The sequence below is a fragment of the Chiloscyllium punctatum genome, chromosome 6, assembly GCF_047496795.1.
Source record: "Chiloscyllium punctatum isolate Juve2018m chromosome 6, sChiPun1.3, whole genome shotgun sequence".
Classification (NCBI taxonomy): domain Eukaryota; kingdom Metazoa; phylum Chordata; class Chondrichthyes; order Orectolobiformes; family Hemiscylliidae; genus Chiloscyllium; species Chiloscyllium punctatum.
In genome coordinates this window covers 13,558,640-13,580,551 of record NC_092744.1, presented here as the reverse complement: position 1 = coordinate 13,580,551, position 21,912 = coordinate 13,558,640, and the positions used below count along the sequence as shown (strand labels likewise).

General features: G+C 39.7%; 1 protein-coding gene across 3 annotated transcripts in view; it reads right to left on the bottom strand.

Annotated features, from left to right (window-relative positions):
* rnf13 (ring finger protein 13) overlaps positions 1 to 21,912 on the bottom strand; it is a 259,925-nt gene that overhangs the window by 218,299 nt on the left and 19,714 nt on the right. Inside the window, exon 2 of one of the 3 annotated variants that reach the window (XM_072572033.1) lies at positions 14,425 to 14,488. The exons of the other annotated variants lie outside the window; for them this stretch is intronic. Within the exon in view, the coding sequence (XP_072428134.1) occupies positions 14,425 to 14,448 (24 nt within the window). The 5' untranslated portion in view covers positions 14,449 to 14,488. The remainder of the gene's footprint in view (positions 1 to 14,424; positions 14,489 to 21,912) is intronic. 3 annotated transcript variants of the gene reach the window in all.

Sequence of the window (21,912 nt, the reverse complement as noted above, 5' to 3'; positions counted from 1 at the left end):
TTAATTCCTTGGTAATTAGATAGCTGAAAGCCACGCACAGCTGTATACTTCAGGTCCTACTGCATCAAACATGATACAATGTATACCAGCTTCATCCTGTGGAAGTCCAGTGATAACGAGAAGGGAAAGAGGAGATTGTGACAGACCATTATAGCAAAAGTATCTACATGATCAATTAAGCAAGCAACAATTTAAGTGAATCGAACAATCATGGTTCTTAAACAGCCATTCATTTACATTACACATGTTGTTGAACCCATTTAAGATTCAATGTCACCATATCCAAAAGTAGTTTTGAAAATGTTTACTCTTCACAAAATTAAAGAACCTATGCTTTAACAATAATAAGTTTGTCAGTCAACACAAATTCGACTTCTGCACATAAATTTCTCCTCACTCCAGAGGTTCTTTTGAACTTGGGAGTAAAAACAGCAGTAAAAGCAGTGATTCAATCCTGAATCCAACCACTTGTTGAGAATTAATAATGCCCTTAAAGTTATGAAACGTGTTAACAGGTATCTCACATACAATTTTACATTGTTGTTACTTTAATTTGCTGGAAGTAGAATGAAGAGCACACCTTGGAATACAAGGCTGCCAATATTCACATTTACTAAGTGGTTTTCCCAATCAATACAAGCATTTAATGAAGGTTTAGTTGCCCAAGTAGAAGAGGCATTTGCACCAGCACAAAGAGTCAAGGTGTACACAAGCAACAAAACCAACAATATTGTACAATTAAATAGGATGTAACAATCCCAAAGATTACAGCTCTCAACATTATTGCCATGGGCAAAATAACTACCAGGTGAGACGTGCCTTGAGCATCTTCATATTAGTATAATTATTCTAATGTGTGATGCCAGGGTGGCTGAATCAGAGTCAGCCAATTATCCCTGCATATAATTCCTATTCATTAAAGGGTTACTTAGATTCAATGTCACCATTGAACAAGGTGCTTCCCTGATTTTTTTTTGTCTGAACATTGACAGGCCTATGGCCATAATGGAGTTAACTGGTTGACTCATGTGCTGAACCAGTTCAATTCCGGCTTCCAATGCAGATTAGTCTAATATTCTTAATTGAATACTGCTAACTAATATGTACAGAGTCTATGGAGATATGAAGGAGAACCATTAACTTTACTGAGCTACATGTTCATGTGGCTCCATGTTACCTTTGCTGGAAGTAGTGTTATGAAGATGTGGTGTACTGTACCTTTAAGAGAGTTAAACGCTAGCAGAACTACCTGAGAGCACCAAGTGTCCCAAAGAAGATATAATGTAACATTTGGTCAAACTAGATTAGCTAGTTGCCTGGAAATGAAATAAATTCGAACTAAGCTAGTTTAAATTATACCTCCGAAAATACTAAACTCCAAGTCTGAATTTAACATATTGGCAATTTTAAAAGCCAATGACATAATCCGATGCTTGGGGACAGAAGACTGGGAAAAATTGAAGAGTTGGGAGGAGAACTGCCAAACCACCAGCATGTACAGACTGCCCAAGAAAAAAGCTCTCTTAAAAAAGGTACCTTCAACAATCAGTAACCCGCGAAACAGAAATCCTAAGAAAAGACAACAAAGGAAAATAACGAGAAGATTTGATATCTGGCTAGTTTTGAAAATTTGTATTTTGGTAAATCTTTAATCAGGGTTTTACCAGACTGGTATTGTAGAAGGGAAAGTAAAAGATAGGTTTGAGGAAGGAGTTGTAAATAGCTGTTAGTTAATTATTGTTATACTTTAAGAAATAAAGTTGTTAATTGTTACTTTAAATAGAAGTTTGTGTTTTGTCGTTGCATCAAGTGTGTAAGAATCTCAAGAAAAAGAGCCTACCAAGAGTACATAAAACTATGTAAAAATAACAAAAGTAACAGTCATCAAATGGGATTTCAGATTCACACCAATTGCACATCAACTGACAAGAGCTATCTTATCCAAGTATTCATGTTTTTGCATTTGGATAATTTTACATCTTAATTGCAAAGTCAATCTAAATCCCACAGACTGTTAGCATGCCAGAAACATCAGAAGAATGATAGCAGCCTATTCACATGCATCATTAACGTTGTTAGCAATAAGTGGGCCTTGAGAACAATATCATCTTAGTTATACTTTCTTACAGAATCTCAGGAAGACTCTGAAAAAATTGAACAGCTAATAAATGTTACTTTTTAAATCGCATTTTTGAATATTGCATTGTAAGGGTAAAAGAATGAATAGGTCAAGCCATTCAACCAATCAAGTCAATATAAGCACTTTTTCCCACTTTTGGGGGTTAGTTATAACGATCTGATTGGGACAGCATGGTGGCTCGGTGGTTAGTACTGTTGCCTCTCAGCACCAGGGACTCAGATTTGATTCCACCCTCAGGTGAGTGTGTGGAGTTTGCACATACTCCAGTGTCTGTGCAGGTTTCTTCTGGAAGCTCCAGTTTCCTCCCATAGTCCAAGGATATAAAGGTTATTTGGATTTGAGAAAGCTTATAGCCTTACACGTGATACATCTGCTACAGGATATGCAGGCAAATGCTTAACCACTGCGGGGGCCAATTTGTTCAGAAGAATTAAGGATATCTGTTCTTAATGCCAAAGGAACGGTATAAATAAGGTGATAACATTTGTTCCCTGGTGGAACATGTGGCAGGACTTCCTTTTGACCCGGAGGACTGGAAGCTGCGGATATTTTCAGAGATGCATGTTGGATAACTGAATTTCTGGGTTTTTTTTGAAGACTCTTAACAAATCTTATACTCAATAAGAAAAGAACTTGTAATTTACTAAACTGAGTGGAATAATGCACATAATAAAACAATCCCGATATATTTTCATGTATACCACACAGAGCAGATTTGAATTTATGAAACTCAGCTCCCTAATCTTGACTGTTCTGGAATGTGAATGTGAATGTCTCATTACCCTTACAAGCTAGGAAAACACAAAGGCCTAAATTGAGATAGTAAGGAAGTTGGAAGAGAGGGAGAGACAGGACAGAAACTGGTAGAACATTCAACTCTGGTCTGATTTGAGGTACACTTGCTTATCATGGATTCAATGTGCATTGTTCCCTGGAGCAAGATCTGGGAATGTTATGAATCTAATTTGCATTTTGGGAATTTATGATTTTTTTTTAAAAACATGTTATAGGACAATGGTACTGGGCATGTTAGCTGATCAAGGTTACCTCATGACCTTTCCTACATGGTTTAGACTAGTCTCTCCTTGTGATGTACTGTTATAAGGGAAGCTTACCTAGCCAAGGCAGTTGGCCTGGCTTGATCAGGGTTCCCCACTTTGATGTGCATGCAGCTTAATTAGTCAAGTGTGCTTAGACCAGTCAATTAGTTTCTCTTCCTCCACAAACTTTTGCCATTTTGTTGCCTTCAATTAAGGACATGTGGTGTTTTTGTAATCACAGTATAAATTTCTGCATAAAGACAGCTTGTTTGTAGCAATAAGGGGAGTAAGCTGAGAGAGCACTGCTACTCTGGTTTTAAACCTTAGCTCAAGCCTGGCTTGTAGGTGTCTATGTTACAGTGTGACATTGATGCCATTGGTAAACAAAGGTGATAATTTAAACTAAAATGTAAGAGCTTTATATTTCAGATCACAGAGTACGATCTCTGGGACAAACCGAGGGGGGCTTTCAGGTAGAGTCCATTAGGGATTCCCTGTGCAGTCTTGAATAGGTACCTTAACAGATTAGCTATGCCAAATTGCCCATAATGTTCAGAGATGTGCACACTAAGTGGGTTGGTCATGGGAAATACAGGGTTACAGGGATGGGGTGGTCTGGGTGGGATCCTCTTTCTTGTTTCTGTAGCACATTTACTTATTCCAAATATATATTTTCTTACAGAAAAACCACATTGCAGATTCATTTGTTCCCAATTGAGAAGGAAGGTCAAGTCCTAGAGCCACATATAATACATGTTTGAGAAATATGGTCATCAGCTTGGTCACATGAAAATTAGTCAACCAGAATGCAAGCTAAAGAAAAACCTCTAAAAGCTTCTAAAATCAGTTATACATTATCTTAAAAAAGTAAAATAGTTCCATTCTTTATTTGGATAAATTCTTTTTTAAAACTTGACACTAATTACAAATGAAAACACGATCAACTGGACTGTACTGAAGAATGAAAATGATAACACGATTTGGAAATTAAGAAATTAAGCAGATCCTGATGACTCACTTCCAGATATGCAATGCTAGAATACTGCTTTACTTTCCTGAACTTCTTATAGTTCACCCATCTGGAGCCTAAGCTTGAATAAGTATTTATTCTTTAAATTGAATCATACACAAAACTTTAACAGTTAGGAACAGCATGTACCAACTGTATTCACAACATGAAGTTCATGCTTATTTAAAAAGAGAGAAAGTTCTAGGTCAGAGGTGTGAAATAATCTTCTGTTCAAAGTACTTTCACAAACTGGAAATTTCTTAATGTTTTGAATTCCAAATGTTCATCTCCAAATTTGTACTTCAGCCGCCTCAAGGCAAGGATTCCTTCCGAATTAGCCTTCCTTGCATCCCCTAATCACAAAAGAATCATAGAATTGCTAGAGTGTGGAAAAAAGGCCATTTGTCTTACTAACTGTACTTTTTATGCTCTCATTCTGGATAATCCAAGATGGAAGACAGGAAAAATTTCTGGCTGTAAGAGCTGCTCCTTTTTTTTTGAGGTATTTTCAGTGTTGGAGGCGATTTCCTCAAATTCCAGGAGCAGCAATTACTGTTTTATATGCTGTTGCATTGTTTTGGAACTTTGGGAAAAAAAACATCAAAACAACAGCAGTTTAAAAGGGAGAAGAGCAGACAAAGGAAGCACATGGTGAGAACAGTACAGGAGGGAGAAACAGAGAGAGAAAGAGAAAACCTGCACAGTTACTGCCTTTGCTGTTTGAATTAGTGTATCGCTGGACATCGGAGTGCATCTGGGAAAATTAACAAACAGTGAAATTCACAACTAATCTTGGAAGAACTGTTGGGCGAAGTTCACAGCACAGAATCAGATAAGTTAATTGTTGTTTTAAGTCTGCCCAAGAGAAAGGCTGCAGTAGTGAGTATAGTGGATTCTTTCTTGTTTGTATTTTTGGAGATAAGTCTCTTGATTAAACTTAAAATATAAGCCACAGCTATTAATTTAACCTGGGGCAGTATTTGTAGAGGAATAAGACTGTTATTTTCTGGGTCTGTAGATTGTGAAGGAGCAAAAAATGGCCTTTGCTGTGATACGTACTACTTGTCAGATGTGGGAGTTTAGAGTTACTGCAGATTATATCTGCCATAAATGCTGTTGGATGAGAATCTTATCAGATCGAGTGGATCGGTCGGAGAGACAGATAGAAGCAATGAGGAATTTGCAACAGCAACAGTATGTGATGGATGGCAGTTTTAGGAAGGGGGGAAAAGTCTCACATACAGTCATATAGATGGGTTAAATCCAGGAAGGTTAAGAGATGTAGGCAGCTAGTGCAGGAGTCTTTTGTGGATATACCCATTTCAACAGGTATGCTGTTTTGGAAAATGTAGGGGGTGATGGATTCTTAGGGAAACATAGCACAAACAGCCAAGTTTCTGGTATTGAGACTGGCTCTAATGCAACGAGGGTTACGTCAGCTTCCAAGAGATCAATTGTGTTAGGGGATGCTGCAGTCAGAGGGTACAGACAGACGTTTCTGTGGCCAGAGAAAAAGCAGAATGGTGTTGTTTCCCTGGTGCCTGGATCAAGGAAGTCTCAGAGAGGGTGCAGAATGTTCTCACGGGGGAGAGAGGCCAGCAGGAGGTCATTGCCCACATTGGAACCAACTACACTGGGAGGGAAAAGGTTGAGATTCTGAAGGGAGAGGACAGAGTTAGGCAGAAATTTAAAAAGGTCCTCAAGGGTAGTAATATCTGGATTATTCCCAGTGTTACAAGCTAGTGAGGGTAGGAATAGGAGAACAGAGCAGATGAATGCATGGCTGAGGAGCTGGTGCATGGGAGAAGGATTCACATTTTTGTATCATTGGAATCTCTTTTGGGGTAGAAGTGACCTGTACAAGAAAGACGGATTGCACCTAAATTGGAAGGGGACTAATATATTGGCATGGAAATTTACTAGAACTGCTTGGGAGGATTTAGACTAAAAAGGTGGGGGGGGGGGTGGGACCCAGGGAAATAGTGAGGAAAGAGATCAATCTGAGACGGGTACAGCTGAGAACAGAAGAAGTGAGTCAAACAGTCAGGGTAGGCAGGGACAAGGTAGGACGAATAAATTAAACTGCATTTATTTCAATGCAAGGGGCCTAACAGGGAAGGCAGATGAACTCAGGGCACGATTAGGAACATGGGACTGGGGTATCATAGCAATTACGGAAACATGGCTCAGGGATGGGCAGGACTGGCAGCTTAATGTTCCAGGATACAAATGCTACAGGAAGGATAGAAAGGGAGGCAAGAGAGCAGGGGGAATGGCATTTTTGATAAGGGATAGCATAACAGCTGTACTGAAGGAAGATACTCCCGGAAAAACACCTAGGGAAGTTATTATGGTGGAACTGAGAAATAAAGAAAGGGATGATCACCTTATTGGGATTGTATTATAGACCCCCCCCCCCCCCCCCCATAGTCAGAGGGAAATTGAGAAACAAACTTGTAAGGAGATCTCAGCTATCTGTAAGATACATAGGATAGTTATGGTAGGGGATTTTAACTTTCCATACATTGACTGGGACTGCCAGGTGTTAAAGGTTTAGATGGAGAGGAATTTCTCAAGTGTGTACAAGACAATTTTCTGATTCAGTATGTGGATGACCTACTCTTGGGAAATAAGGCAGGGCCGGTGACTGAGGTGTCAGTGGGGGAGCACTTTGGGGCCAGTGACCTCAATTCTATTAGTTTTAAAATAGTGATGGAAAAGGATAGACCAGATCTAAAAGTTGAAGTTCTAACTTGGAGAAAGGCCAATTTTGATGGTATGAGGCAAGAACTTTTGAAAGCAGATTGGGGGCAGATGTTCGCAGGTGAAGGGACGCTGGAAAGTGGGAAGCCTTCAGAAATGAGATAACAAGAATCCAGAGAATGTATATTGCTGTCAGGATGAAAGGGAAGGCTGGTAGGTATAGGGAATGGTGGATGACTAAAGAAATTGAGGGTTTGGTTAAGAAAAAGAAGGAAGCACATGTCAGGTATAGACAGGATAGATTGAGTGAATCCTTAGAAGAGTATAAAGTAAGAAAGGATATACTTAAGAGGGAAATCAGGCGGGCAAAACAGAGATAGCCTTGGCAAATAGAATTAAGGAGAATCCAAAGGGTTTTTACAAATATATTAAGGACAAAAAGGGTAACTAGGGAGAAATTAGGGCCCCTCTAGGATCAGTAAGGCAGCCTTTGTGTGGAACCACAAAAAAATGGGGGGAGATACTAAATGAATGTTTTGCATCAGTATTTAATGTGGAAAAGGATATGGAAGATATAGACTGTGGCAAATAGATAGTGACATCTTGCAACATGTCCAGATTACAGAGGAGGAAGTGCTGGTTGTCTTGAAATGGTTAAAAGGTGGATAAATCCCCAGAACCTGATCAGATGTACCCGAGAACTCTGTGGGAAGCTAGAGAAGTGATTGCTGGGACCCTTGCTGAGATATTTGTATCATCGATAGTCACAGGTGATGTGCCGGAAGACTGGAGGTTGGCAAACGTGGTGCCACTGTTTAAGAGGTGCAGTAAAGACAAGCCAGGGAACTATAGACCAGTGAGCCTGACCTCGGTGGTGGGCAAGTTGTTGGAGGGAATCCTGAGGGACAGGATGTACATGTATTTGGAAAGGCAAGGACTGATTTGGGACAGTCAACATGGCTTTGTGCATGGGAAATCATATCTCACAAACTTGATTGAGTTTTGAAGTAACAAAGAAGATTGATGAGGGCAGAGCAGTAGATGTGATCTATATGGACTTCAGTAAGGCGTTCGACAAGGTTTCCCATGGGAGACTGATTAACAAGTTTAGATCTCATGGAATACAGGGAGAACTAGCCATTTGGATACAGAACTGGCTCAAAGGTAGAAGACAGAGGGTAGTGGTGGAGGGTTGTTTTTCAGACTGACGGCCTGTGACCAGTGGAATACCACAAGGATCGGTGCTGGTCCTCTACTTTTTGTCATTTACATAAATGATTTGGATGCGAGCATAAGAAGTACATTTAGTATGTTTGCAGATGACACTAAAATTGGAGATGTCATGGACAGCAAAGAGGGTTACCTCAGATTACAACAGGATATGGACCAGATGGGCCAATGGGCTGAGAAGTGGCGGATGGAGTTTAATTCCGATAAATGCAAGGTGCTGCATTTTGGGAAAACAAATCTTAGCAGGACTTATACACTTAATGGTAAGGTCCTCGGGAGTGTTGCTGAACAAAGAGACCTTGGAGTTTGGGTTCATAGCTCCTTGAAAGTGGAGTTGCAGGTAAATAGGATAGTGAAGGCAGCGTTTGGTATGCTTTCCTTTATTGGTCAGAGTATTTTGTACAGGAGTTGGGAGGTCATGTTGCGGCTGTACCAGACATTGGTTAGGCCACTGTTGGAATATTGTGTACAATTCTGGTCTCCTTCCTATCGGAAAGATGTTGTGAAACTGGAAAGGGTTCAGAAAAGATTTACAATGATGTTGCCAGGGTTGGAGGATCTGAGCTACAGGGAGAGGCTGAACAGGCTGGAGCTGTTTTCCCTGGAGAGTCGGAGGCTGAGGGGTGATCTTATAGAGGTTTACAAAATTATGAGGGGCATGGATAGGATAAATAAACAAAGTCATTTCCCTGGCTTCGGGGATTCCAGAACTAGAGGACATAGGTGTGGGGTGAGAGGGGAAAGATATAATAGGGACCTAAGGGGCAACGTTTTCACTCGGAGTGGAAATTATACGGAATGAGCTGCTAGAGAAAATGGTGGAGGCTGGTACAGTTGCAACATTTAAGAGGTTTTGGATGAATATATGAATAGGAAGAGTTTGGAGGGATATGGGCCAGGTGCCGGCAGGTGGGACTGGATTGAGTTGGAAACAGACCCTTTGGTCCAACCTGTTCATGCTGACCAGATATCCCATGTTGTACACCTCCATGACTCTACGAAGCCCATACAGATCCTCCAAAGATCCATTCCTCTACTCCATTTCCCCTGACTAATGCACCGAACCTACACATCCCTGAACACTATGGGCAATTTTGCATGGCCAATTCTTCTAACCTGCACATCTTTGGACTGTGGGAGAAACCCACGCATACACAGGGAAAACATGCAAACTCCACACAGACAGGTATCAGAGGCAGAAATCAAACACGGGTCCCTGATGCTGAGGCGCAGCGGTGCTAACCACTGAGCCACTGTGCCACCCTTATTTGCGTCATCTTTCAGGCAGGACTTAAACTCCTTGCTTCCACACTTGAGAACACACTCTCTCAACCTTTACTCCAGCCCCTGACAAATTAGAATAGTCATATTTCAATGAATCCTTTGATGAGGAAAAAGAAACCTGATTACTGCTCATATCCCTGATCACATTCTAGACTGATTATCTCCAACATGACTACCTTTTGCTGAAGTAAAGTTTTGAAGGAACTCTCCATGATCACTTCATCTCCCCTACGTTGCTGCTTCCTACCCCCCAGAGTCAACACAGGCCTTGTTGCCAACACAGCAAGGAAGACATCAAGGACTTGATGGAATTTATGCTGGATTGCTGAACAACGTAGGACCAAATGGACATGACTTGTTGATTTCTTTATTAACAGCCATGTAATGGCCACAGCTCCGTAAATCCGAAGAGGGTCAAGCATCAACTTTTGTTAAGAAAGCATGTGGCAACCTCATGTAAGACCATAAGGTGAAGGAGCAGCAGCGGACCATTGGCCAATCCTACCATTCAATGAGGTCATGACTGATATGATAATCCTGAACCCCACTTTCTTGCCTTTTTCCCATATACCTTAATCCCTTTACTGATTAAAATACCTCAACCCTGAACACATTTAACAAACCAACCTCAACACATCTTTGGTAAAGAATTCCACAGATTCAGAATAATATCTCTCATTGGCCTTACAAGGCAATTCCCTACTCAGGTCTGGTCCTAGAGTCACCCACAAGGGAAAACAACCATTTTGTATCTATCCTGTCAAGGCTCCCAAGATTCTTGTATGTTTCAATAAGACCTCTTCACATTCTAAACACAGAGTAAAGCCCAATTTGCTCAACTTCTCCAGATAAGAAAACACTTCCATACCCAGGATCAATCTAATGAACCCTTTGTGGTCTGCCTCTGTTGCCAATATATCTTTACTCATACAAGGAGACCGAAACTGTTCACAATATACTAAGTGTGGTCTGACTAGTGCTTTGTATAGTTTCAGCATGACCTCCCTAATTTTTTATGCCATTCTCTTTGAAGCAGAGGCCCACAATTCATTTGTTTTCCCTACTACCTGCTCAATTTAAATGTCGGGCCTATGGTCAGTGCATTTCTTTATAAAACCAGATCAGAGACCAAAAATCTACTGAGACATACAAGGCCAGATTTATCATTGCTGCAGATAGCTTGAACAGGAACATTTTCTAGTTTGTTTACCCATTTGGAAAGAATGAATATACAAGGAGTAATGTGAGAAGTACGATAATAGACAATGGGGGACGGCGAGGAAAGCAACATCAGTACTAAAGTGACCTATCGTAATGAAAGCAAACATTAGGTCAATGAACTGAATAGCTCTTGATGGATGCTGGGCATGTAAGAGAAGTCTGGAGAAGGTTGGAGGCAAAGAAGGAGGAGGATCTAGTGATGTTGAAGCATAGCTGAAATAAATAAGAGCAGAAGGTGGATAATTTCAAGGCAAGATAGATTAGTAGTTAGCTCATGGATTTTGGACGCGAGAATGGCAAAGGCAGAAGGAAACTGCAAAAGAACAAGTTACATCAGACTGTGATTATCCTTAAAAATCGCCACATCAGTGAGATAGTATAAAGAGGTTTAAAAAGCTTTTAAGATGTTAATGGAATTTGGCCAAATCAATCACGTCGGCGAAGACAATGACTGAGGCCTTCAAATTTGAGGATGTAAATAAGTTGCAGCCAAGGAAAACCACAGAAAAGGGAAAAAAAAAGGGAAATTGGTGAGGCATGAGCATCAAACAGGAAACAAGAGGAATGCACTATCAAAAGGGTAAAAAGCCAAAGGGCAGTAAAGAAGGTATTTCTAAATGAGCAGACAACCAAAGACTAACTTCATAACTTCAGTTGCTGAAAGTAACAGCTTCTTTTGACTAAGTAACAAACTTCTGTTTCCTGTCATGGGACACTGCTTTCAATTCACAAAAATGAAACTTTCCAGCAATTACACAAGACTAGGTACAGAGGAACCTCAATTATCCAAAGGACATAGCTGGCGAGTATTTTGTTCGGTTAATTGAATGCTGGCAATCAAGGTTCCTCTATTTTTAAAAAGCAACACAAGGGGTCATATTATCCAAGCTCATTCTCTCTAATTATATTCAGATCAAAGCTTAAAACAACTTATTTTAGAATTTCAAAAATAATTTATAATAATTGAAATTGTCCTTTTCATCTATATAACAGAATGCTAGAAAAACTCAGATCTGGCAGCATTTGTGGAAAGAGAAATAAATTAATGCTTTGAGTACAGCATGACACTCCTTCAAAAAGTTTTTAATCCCTCAGCTCTCAAATGCCCAGGTTGGATTTAGAGTTCACATTAAGTTAACGTTCAGGCACTGGCATCCTTAGCAGTAAATGCCAGCTTAACATCTCATCACAGTATACACACAAGCCAAGAATGAGCAAAACATGGGTTTAATATCATTCACTTGATAAAACTATTGACACATATCTGCTGTTTGGCTTTTTCACAATTCTAACTCTTCAGGGGGCCAAGAACAAGTGGAACATGGGTACAGAAAATCATTTTTTTTAAAAAGTTAAGACTAGGTGATGCATTAATAAAGGATTAATGACCAATGAAATATTGATTCAGTTCTGAGGTGTCTCCAAGAGGCAGACCAATGATCCACAACACCTGGAACTGGGTTAGACTGCCCAGATGCTCTTCACAAGCAATTCTAACAACACAAGAAGAAATCTATAAGCCAAACCTGGACAAAAACAAGAACGTGAAAGAACTGCGGATGCTGGAAAACCTCAGCAGGTCTGGCAGCATCTGTGGAGAGAAATCAGAATTAATATTTCAAGGCCAGTGACCCTTCTACAGTACCTTCAGTTCTGAAGGGTCACTGGACCCAGAAAGTTAACTCAGATTTCTCTTCACAGAAACTGCCAGATCTACCGAAGTTCTCCAGCAACTTCTGCTTTGTTGTCCTCAAAATTGGGTTGGATTTAATATCTGAAAACATTGTAACTAACTATGCTCCCTTAGGAGTTGACTTTAAAAACAGATTGATAGGGTGCCTATTTTTAAAACCTTCAGCACAATGAGGTTAACAAGCGCAGGTACTAACCAATTCCAGATTTGTTTGTGACTTAACATGACATGGAATGCCAAAAAAAATGCTCTTTTGTGCTGAGCAAAAACTGTTGATTTTTAATATGTGGGGTTATTGATAATAGCATTTTAAGATTTCCTTGAAAAATACAGCATATTTGCCCAAATAAAACCATCACCCCCAAAGTACAATGGTGACAACTATAGAAACAAGCTGACATGAAATGTTAAGTCTCTCAGATTTCCTTCCCTTTTACAGTGCATTAACTCATGCTACAGTACAGAAACCATGAACAGCCCTCTGGTACCACACACACAAGCATCAATTCATAAACCTTAAGATCGGATAGGCTTGCAGAAGAAATCACAAATAATGGAAGTCTTTTTTTTAAAATATATAAATAGCACCTTTCACAACAACAAGTCATCTCAAAGCAGTTTACAGCTAATGAATTATATCTTAATCATAATAACTGCTAACATCAATGTGACAGCTTGATAATCTTTGAGACAAAGAAATATAAGTAAATTGCCACAGATGCCAGAAGTATGAAACAAACCCAGAACACTGGAGAAACACACACCTGGCAGCGACTATAAAGGAAGAGTAAATGTTGAGTGTTGCATATGACTCCTCTTCAGAGCAAAATAATGTGGAAGTGGTCATTTGAGCAGAGCAATCCTTATAGGTGGACGATGCAGGAAATCACCTGTAGCTTTGTGGTCAAGTATGAGCAAACAATTGAAACATTTAGCAAGAAAATTACCATTTGGAAAACTAGATTGGGCACTGGTTTTCAGAAATATTCATGCTACCAAATCTTTCAATGTCAACACAACAGCTGAGTTGGTATGCAAAAGGGAGAATTACTCTTCATCTTGCAATGCTGGTAGAGTATCTCTTTTTGCTTTGAAAACTGGGTTTAGGATCCATTTTTAACGTTGTGTAGAAAAAAAGATGGCAAACCACGTTGATGGAGTTGTCCAATGATCACTCACTGAAAGTGCATTTTGGGGTCATCTTCCCCAACATCACGTTCTCCTATGGTAAAGCAGACTAACTATATTAATTTACAAATGTCATTGTCCAATATCACGCCAAAGAAAGACCAATCCCAAAATGAGAATGTTATTCATCTGTTTATCAGGAAATACTCACTTTCTCAAAAGCACTCTTTACATGCAACACTTTCATACTGAATATTACATATTATTTATCCTTGATTAATAAAACTATTCAACAGATCTCTTCAAATTCTAATGACCCCAGTTGAAGATACTACACGACAAGTCAAATTCCAGAATGAAATACAAATGGACAAATTAGTTAATGTGACAGTCTCAGACATATCCACACAAGCAGACTTTTCCTTCACAATGGAACTGAACGAAAAACAAGCTATAAACATAGGGAACAGCAAAATCCAAAATACAGCAAATAAAGTTTCTATCAATTTCCTGACTCTGTTACAAAGACTAAGTCCAGAGAAATCATGCCCCTCTTAATTCTTTAGTGTTCTACTTGACTGAATTCTTAGTTTATTCACCATGAACAGTGGACACAATTTGTCAAGTGTTTTCCAAATCTGCCAACATTAACTTTTTCACAAGTCTGACAGTCTAAAACATCTGTTCTAATAAACTGCAAATTTTGAACTAAAACTCTTCGCTTGTAGTTTCATGATCGAAACCCTTCTGCTGAGAAGGCAGGTTCCCTGAGCTGCCCAGTTCCTGTGTGGACTTTGTTTTTAAAAAGACATGTTCACCCTAGATTCTCTTGAACTGAAGCAAAGCTAACCACTTCAGTATTTACCATACCTATTGTGAAACCAACAGTATAATCAGCTATTAACAATACAGGGATCTGTATCACCTACTCTAACAAATTCTATATTTAGTTACTGTTCCAGGAAGACACACTGACCTTTTTGTTAAAAAAACCTTTCATAGAAGGATCCAACACCTATTTTCCTCCATTCTGAAAAATCCTAAAAAATAAATATAAAAGTTTATACCTTTCATAACAAAAAGATTTTTAAGAACTACTATTCAATCCATCAAATACATAGCTATGTTTTCAATACACATACAGCTGCAAGACAATTGCAGAGGATTGTGCAGATTCATATAGAATCAGAGTCATAGAGATATATAGCATGGAAACAGACCCTTCAGTCCAACTTGTCGATGCTGATCTGATATCCCAACCTAATCTAGTCCCACTTGCCAGCACCCAGCCCATATCCCTCCAAACCCTCCCTCTTTATATACCCATCTATATGCCTTTTAAATGTTGCAAACGTACCAGCCTCCACCACTCCCTCTGGCAGCTCATTCTATACACGCACCACCCTCTGCGTGAAAAAGTATCTACCAGTACAAAATCACAGCTGCCTTGAAAAGCTTGAAAATATAGCCTGCATCCATAAATAATAAAAGCCTAATCATACTGAAGAGACATGTTAAGATCATAAAGTGCAAGAGCATCAGGCCTTTCAGTCCATAGAGTCTGTACCACCATTCAATGTCACCATAGCTGATCTGACAATCTTACCATCACAACAAGTCCACCACAAATGCCATCCACCAGCCCTACACATTCCTGGAACATATGGACAACAAGAATAACAACGTCAGGTTCCTCCTCTGACTATTGTTCCATCTTCAGCACTATAAATCCAACCAAAACTAAATCTCCAAACAGAGACCTAAATCTCCGCTCTGCCCTTTGCAACTGGATTCTCAACTTCCTGCAGTCGGTGGATCAGAGAGAACAGGCAATAGCATGCCCTCCAAGACAATCCTCAACAACAACACCCTGCAACGTTGCGATACTCAGCCCTTATTATACTTCCTGCGCACTCATGACCGAGGCCAAATACCATCCTAGCTCCACCTACAAGTTTGCTGACAACACCACCATTGCAGGCTGGATCTCAAATGCTGATGAGACGAAATACAGGAAAGAGGTAGAGTGCTTGGTGGCATGGTGTAAAGATAACAATCTTTCCCCTGATGTCAGCAAAATGAAAGAGCTGGTCACTGACTTCAGGAAGCAAGGTGGAGGGCAAGCCCATATCGACATCAACGGAATGGAAGTGGAGATGGTCAAAAGCATCAAGACCCTAGGAGTGACAATCACATCCTGGACCATTGCATCAACATGGGTGGGCAAGAAAGCACAATGACACTACTTCCCCAAGATGCGAAGGAAATTCAGCATCGAAGAAATGCAAAGACTCATACCAACTTTTACAGATGTACCATAGAAAGCATTCCATCTGAATGCATCACAGCTTTGTATGGCAACTGCTCTGCCCAGAATCATACCAAACTACAGGGTTGTGAATATAGTCCAGTCCATTATGCAAGCTATCCTTCCATCCATTGACTCAGTCTATACTTATCACTGCCTCAGAAAGGTAGCCAACATAATCAAAGATCTCTCAATACGTATTTATCATCGACAAAGCATAAGTCAGGAGTGTGATGGAATACTCTCCACTTGCCTGGATGAATGCAGCCCCAACAATCAAGGGGGTTGATACTTTCCAAGTCAAAGCAACCTGCTTGATTGGCAGTCAATGCTCCATGGCACTCTGTACGGTCAACAATATACACTACATAGTTCCTTCAATATTACACTCCCAACTTGTGACCTCTATCACCTTGAAAGCAGGCTGTAGATGCAGGGGAATGCCACTGCCCAAAATTTCCCCTCCAATCCACACACTATCCTAACTTGAAACTACGTCACATAGTTGCTTCACTTGCACTCTCTTCCTAATAGCACTGTATGTGTCACCATACCACAAGAACTGCAGTGATTCAAGGAAGCTACTCACCACAATTTTCTCAAGCATAATAAAAATTGCTCTGACTAGTGTTGACCATATCTCATGAATAAGTGAAAAAAATCTTATGGCTGCATTTATTAATAGTAGACACCTCCATTTCATACCCTGAAGTCTTTTGGGACATTTGTGATTTGAGGAAAGAATCTCTAGTTATCTACTTCATATTTGTAAAATCAGATTATTCTTTCAGAGGAAAGATTAAACTTTGCTCTAATTCTTTACTTTCTCACCAAAGGGTCTTCATTTTTGCATCTCCCTGAAATGACATTGCCGAGATCAGTATTCTTTCACTTACAGCTTGTTTTTTTTAAAAAAATCAATCCCCACTCTTCCTGCTGTGGCACAGTTCCTTCAAGATCTATCAGCTTTTCCACCATTATAATTTTCTAATTATTCTGCCATTAGTATGTTAAGAGCTTATACTTTTTTTTCTCTTTAATCAATCCATTCAGAGAAGTTATTACATACCTCTGAAGTTCGCAGGACTTGAACCCGGGTCTTGCGATCCAGTGATAGGTATACTACCTCTGCACCATAACAGGAACTATAAGAGCTTATTTTTAACCCATTGCATAAACAGCAAATATGTTGCATACAATATTTATCCTGGAATTAATAGGTTTGAATCACAAATTAGCTCATAGCCCTGTCAAATAATTCAAATCTCCAAGTTTCTTTTATTTTTGTCAAAATATAATATTTTCACTTTATATTGATGTACTGACCTCCAGGAATCCTTAAAAAGTGTAAATGACTTTAAGTCAGGATCCCCAGTGATATTCTGGATTCAATCCAAAACAGATGATGCTCATGTAGGTGATTAAAAAAAAACCTGTCACACTGTGCTTTTTTTAACTCTTGTATGCAATGGAGATTCAAAGTTTCAATATTTTGGCATATGTGCATAATCCCAGTAAACTTTACAACAGTATAATTCTTGTAGCAACAAGGAAGAGTACAGCATTTTGAATCCTATCAACTAACCTACACTGAAAATGAGAGTTTTTTTTAATAAAATGCATTCAAGATTTTCACGGGAATTAAATCCCAACTAAGTTATGAAAAGCCCTAAACTTCCATAAACCTTGATTAGTCAGTTAACCAGTTTATAACAGTTAGTATCATATTGCTGCACATTGTCTCAAAAGGAAGAGTAGCAGGTACTAGCTACAGGAGTGATACAAAACTGGAAAAGTTTCTATATCTCTTTCCAAAACAAAATTTTATGTTAAACAAAGAATGCAAGTGAGGAATAAAAGCAAACTGGTAATGATCAATTTGAAAAATTCATGAAGGTCATTTAAAATTACAAAGAGACCTTGATGCTCAACCCAGCTCAATGGATTGACGAGTGGTAGATAGAGTTTAAATTGAATGAATGAGAGAGATTACATTTTGTTAAGACGAACCACAGCAGGACTTGTACGGTCCTGAGAAGTGCTGCCGAACAGATAGACCTAGGGGTCCAGGTACATAATTCTTCGAAACTTGCGTCAAGTAGACTATTGTCAGTTGAGATTTAGTAGAATTTTCTGACCAAAAATGTTTTTCTTATTCTTACGTGGGATGTCCTTAAGTTTTTTTTTATATAAGATTACATTCATGGACTGTGGGTATTGCTGACTAGGCCAGGATTTATTACCTATCCCTAATCACCCGAGAGGCTAGTTAAGTCAACCACATTGCTGTGGGTCTGGTTTCACATACAGGCCAGACTAGGTAAAGATGACAGACTTACTTCCTTAAAATAGTGAACCAAATGGGTCTTTACAATAATTGACAGTGATTATAGGATTGCTATGAGGCCAGTTTTTATAATCTGTCACAGAGAGATTCAAACTCAAATCCCTAGAACTTCAACTTCAAGTTCACAAATACTAGTTTAGTAACATTACGACCACGCCACGATCTGTCATCCAATTGCCTCTCTATTGGGCCATTTGAGGGAGTCAAGAATCAACCAAGTATCTATGGGTGCACAGTCATGTGCATGCCCAACCAGTTTGTCAGATTTCCTTTCCTAAAAAAAGGACAATAGTGAACCAGATGGGTTTTCACAATACTCAAATTGCCATTAGAGACTTGAAATTCAGATATCACCAACAACCATGATAGGATTCAAATTCATGCGCCAAGAGCATTAGTCCAGGACACTAACATGTCACTGCTTCTCCATGAAGACACTATCAACATAGTGTATCTTCATTTCTAGCAGCAATCAAATTTAACAATTAAAAATTAAGAAAAATACAAGCAAAGATATCACACATCTCAAAGGCAGCTGTATAATTTGAACAGCGATGTGATCTTTAATCCTTCCAGACAATGGAAACTTCAGATAAAAGAATAGCTAGCGCAAGTAAATTGGAATATTGAAAGTTTGGAGAAGATTTGTAGCTCAGGTAAGTTTGCTCGCTGAGCTAGTAGATTTGTTCTCAGATATTTCATCACTGTGCTAGGCAACATCATCAGTGAGCCTCCAATGAAGCGCTGGTGGTCTATGCCACTTGCTATTCATGTGTCTTAGTCTGTTGTGGTTGGTGATATCATTTCCAGTTCGTTTTCCGAGGGGTTGGTAAATGGGGTCCAAATTCATATGTTTGTTAATGGAGTTCCGGTTTGAATGCCAGGCCTCTAGGAATTTCTGTGCATGTCTTTGTTTAGCCTGTCCCAGGATGGATGTATTGTCCCAGCCGAACTGATGTCTCTCTTCGATGCGTATGGATACTAGTAATAGTTGGTCATGTCTTTTGGTGGCTAGTTTCCTGCCAGTTTGCCAAATGTAGTTTGTCACAGTCCTTATCGTGTATTTTGTATATGATGTCTATTCCACTGGTTGTTGGTAAGAGGTCCTTTAAATTCATCAGGAGCTGTTTCAGCTTGGTGGTAGGTTTGTGGGCTACCATGATGCCTTGGGGCTGGAGTAGTGTAGTTGTCATCTCAGATGTCTTTAATGTGGCTAGAGACTCTGGGCATGCTGTGTCTACTTGTTTAGGTCTGTTATGCATAAATCAGCTGACTGCGCTCATCGGGTTCCTGAATATGTTGTATAGGAGTTTTCCCTTGGCTTTGCGTAGTATCTGGCTGCTGTACGGTGTTGTGGCTCATTTAAATACCAGGTCAGCAAGCAAACTTACAACCTGGAATATTGAAATTATTTGACTATCATTTTCTCTTGACTTGACTTAGACCTTGAGAAAAATTAGACATATTACACAGGGTAAAAGTTTGGGGGGTGTTGTGGAGATTTTGGGTATAGATTTAACCAAATTGAGGAGAGGGGGCAAAGAATATTCTGCACTTTAGGGCCAAATGACTAACAGTAAGTCGCAGAAACAGATGTAAAATATCTGCACACAAACAGACATCTGCAAAGAAATACGACATGCGATAGATGCCAACCATAAAGAAACCATCAATGGCTTCTCTATAAATAGAAAGTTGTTAAAGAATAAATCAAAATAACGTCTTTTTGTGTTAGCCCAGAAGTCACATCAACAATAAAGATAGTTAATGTGACTTCTGGGCTAACTCCTGTATATACTCCTGTAAATGTCAACCCCACTGGCCCGTGTATAACTTTTCATATGTCTCATCTTAAAATCTACTCTAGCCTTTCAGGGATCAAAGCACAAAATTTTCAAAATCAGACTTTTTTGCTGGAATGGCAGAGGTTGAGATTTGGAAAATCATGAGGGGCATAGGTAAGGTGATTAGCATAGGTCTTTTCCCTAGGAAAGGAGAGTTCAAAACTACAGCATATTTTTTAAGGCGAGAGGAGAAAAATTTAAGAGGGACGTAAGCGACACCTTTTTCACAAAAACAGTGGTTCGTATGTATAATGAACTGCCAGAGGAAATGTAGATGCAAGTACAGTTACAACATTTAGAAGACATTTGGATAGTTACATAAATAGGAAAGGTTTGGAAGGATATGGACCAAATGCAGGCAATTGGGACTAGCTTAGCTTGGGGAAACTTGATCAGCATGGACAAGGTGGATCAAAGATTCCACACTGTATGAATCTATAAAACATATTATTGGATTCATGATTTGATTTCATTTCATTCACAAGCAACATTGACCAATTCATACGAGTAAATAAATGCTGAAAGCATTTAAGTTCTCCTTTAATTAGAATTAAAATAACCATCAGATTATCAATGGCAATTCTGAGTTAGAGTCAGAGATTCTAAGAGATGCACAGCACAGATATAGACCCTTCGGTCCAACTCTCCCACGATGACCAGATATTCTAAGTTAATTTAGTCCCATTTGTCACCCGTATCCCTCTAAACCTTCCTAATCATTTACACATCCAGATACCTTTTAAATGCTGCAATTGTACCAGCTTCCACCACGACGGCACAGCAGTTAGAAGTGCTGCCTCACAGTGCCAGAGACCTGGGTTCAATTCCCGCCTCAGGCGACTGACTGTGTGGAGTTTGCACGTTCTCCCCGTGTCTGCGTGGGTTTCCTCCCATAGTCCAAAGATGTGCAGGTCAGGTGAATTGGCCATGCTAAATTGTCCATAGTGTTAGGTAAGGGGTAAATGTAGGGGTATGGGTGGGTTGCGCTTCGGCGGGTCGGTGTGGACTTGTTGAGCCGAAGGGCCTGTTTTCACACTGTAATGTAATCTAACTCCATCTGGCAGCTCATTCCATACACACCTTCTGCGTGAAAACATTGTCCCTTAGGTCCCTTTGAAACCTTTCCCCCTCTCACCTTAAACCTATGCCCACTAGTTTTGGACTCACCCATCCTGGGGAAAAGACCTTGGCTATTCACCCTATCCATGCTCATGATATTATAAATTTCTATGAAGGTCACTACTCAACCTCCAATGCACCAGGGAAAATAAACCCAGCCTATTCAGCCTCTCCCTATAGCTCAAACCCTCCAACCCTGGCAATATCCTTGTAAATCTTTTTTGAACCCTTTCAAGGTTCACAACATCTTTCCTACAGAAGGAAGGGAGACCAGATGAGAACTGAATGCAGTATTCAAAAGTGGCCACACTGATATCCAGTACAACTGGCAACATGACCTCCCAGCTCCTATACTCAATGCACTGACCAATAAAGGCAAGCGTACCAAACACCTTTTTCACTACTTGGTCGACCTGCAATTCCACTTTCAAAAAAAAAACTAAGCCGGCATCTCTTGGTCTCTGTTCAGCAACAGTCGCCATGACCTTACCATTAAGTGTGCAAGTCCTGCCCTGATTTATCTTGCCAAAATGCAGCACCTCATTTGTTTAAACTAAAAGCCATCGCCACTCCTTTGCCTATCTGATCAAGATTCTGTTGGTACCCTTTTTCATTGTCTAAAACACAATTTTAGTGTCATCTGCAAACTTACCACACATCATATAGTCACATCCAAATCATTTATATAAGTGATGAAAAGCAGTGGACCCAGCACTGATCCTTGCTGCATGCAGCTGATTACAGGCCTCCAATCCAAAAATCAACCTTCCACCATCACCCAGTCTCCTACCTTTGAGCCAGTTTTATATCCAAACAGCTAGTCCACCCTGTATTCTATGTGATCTA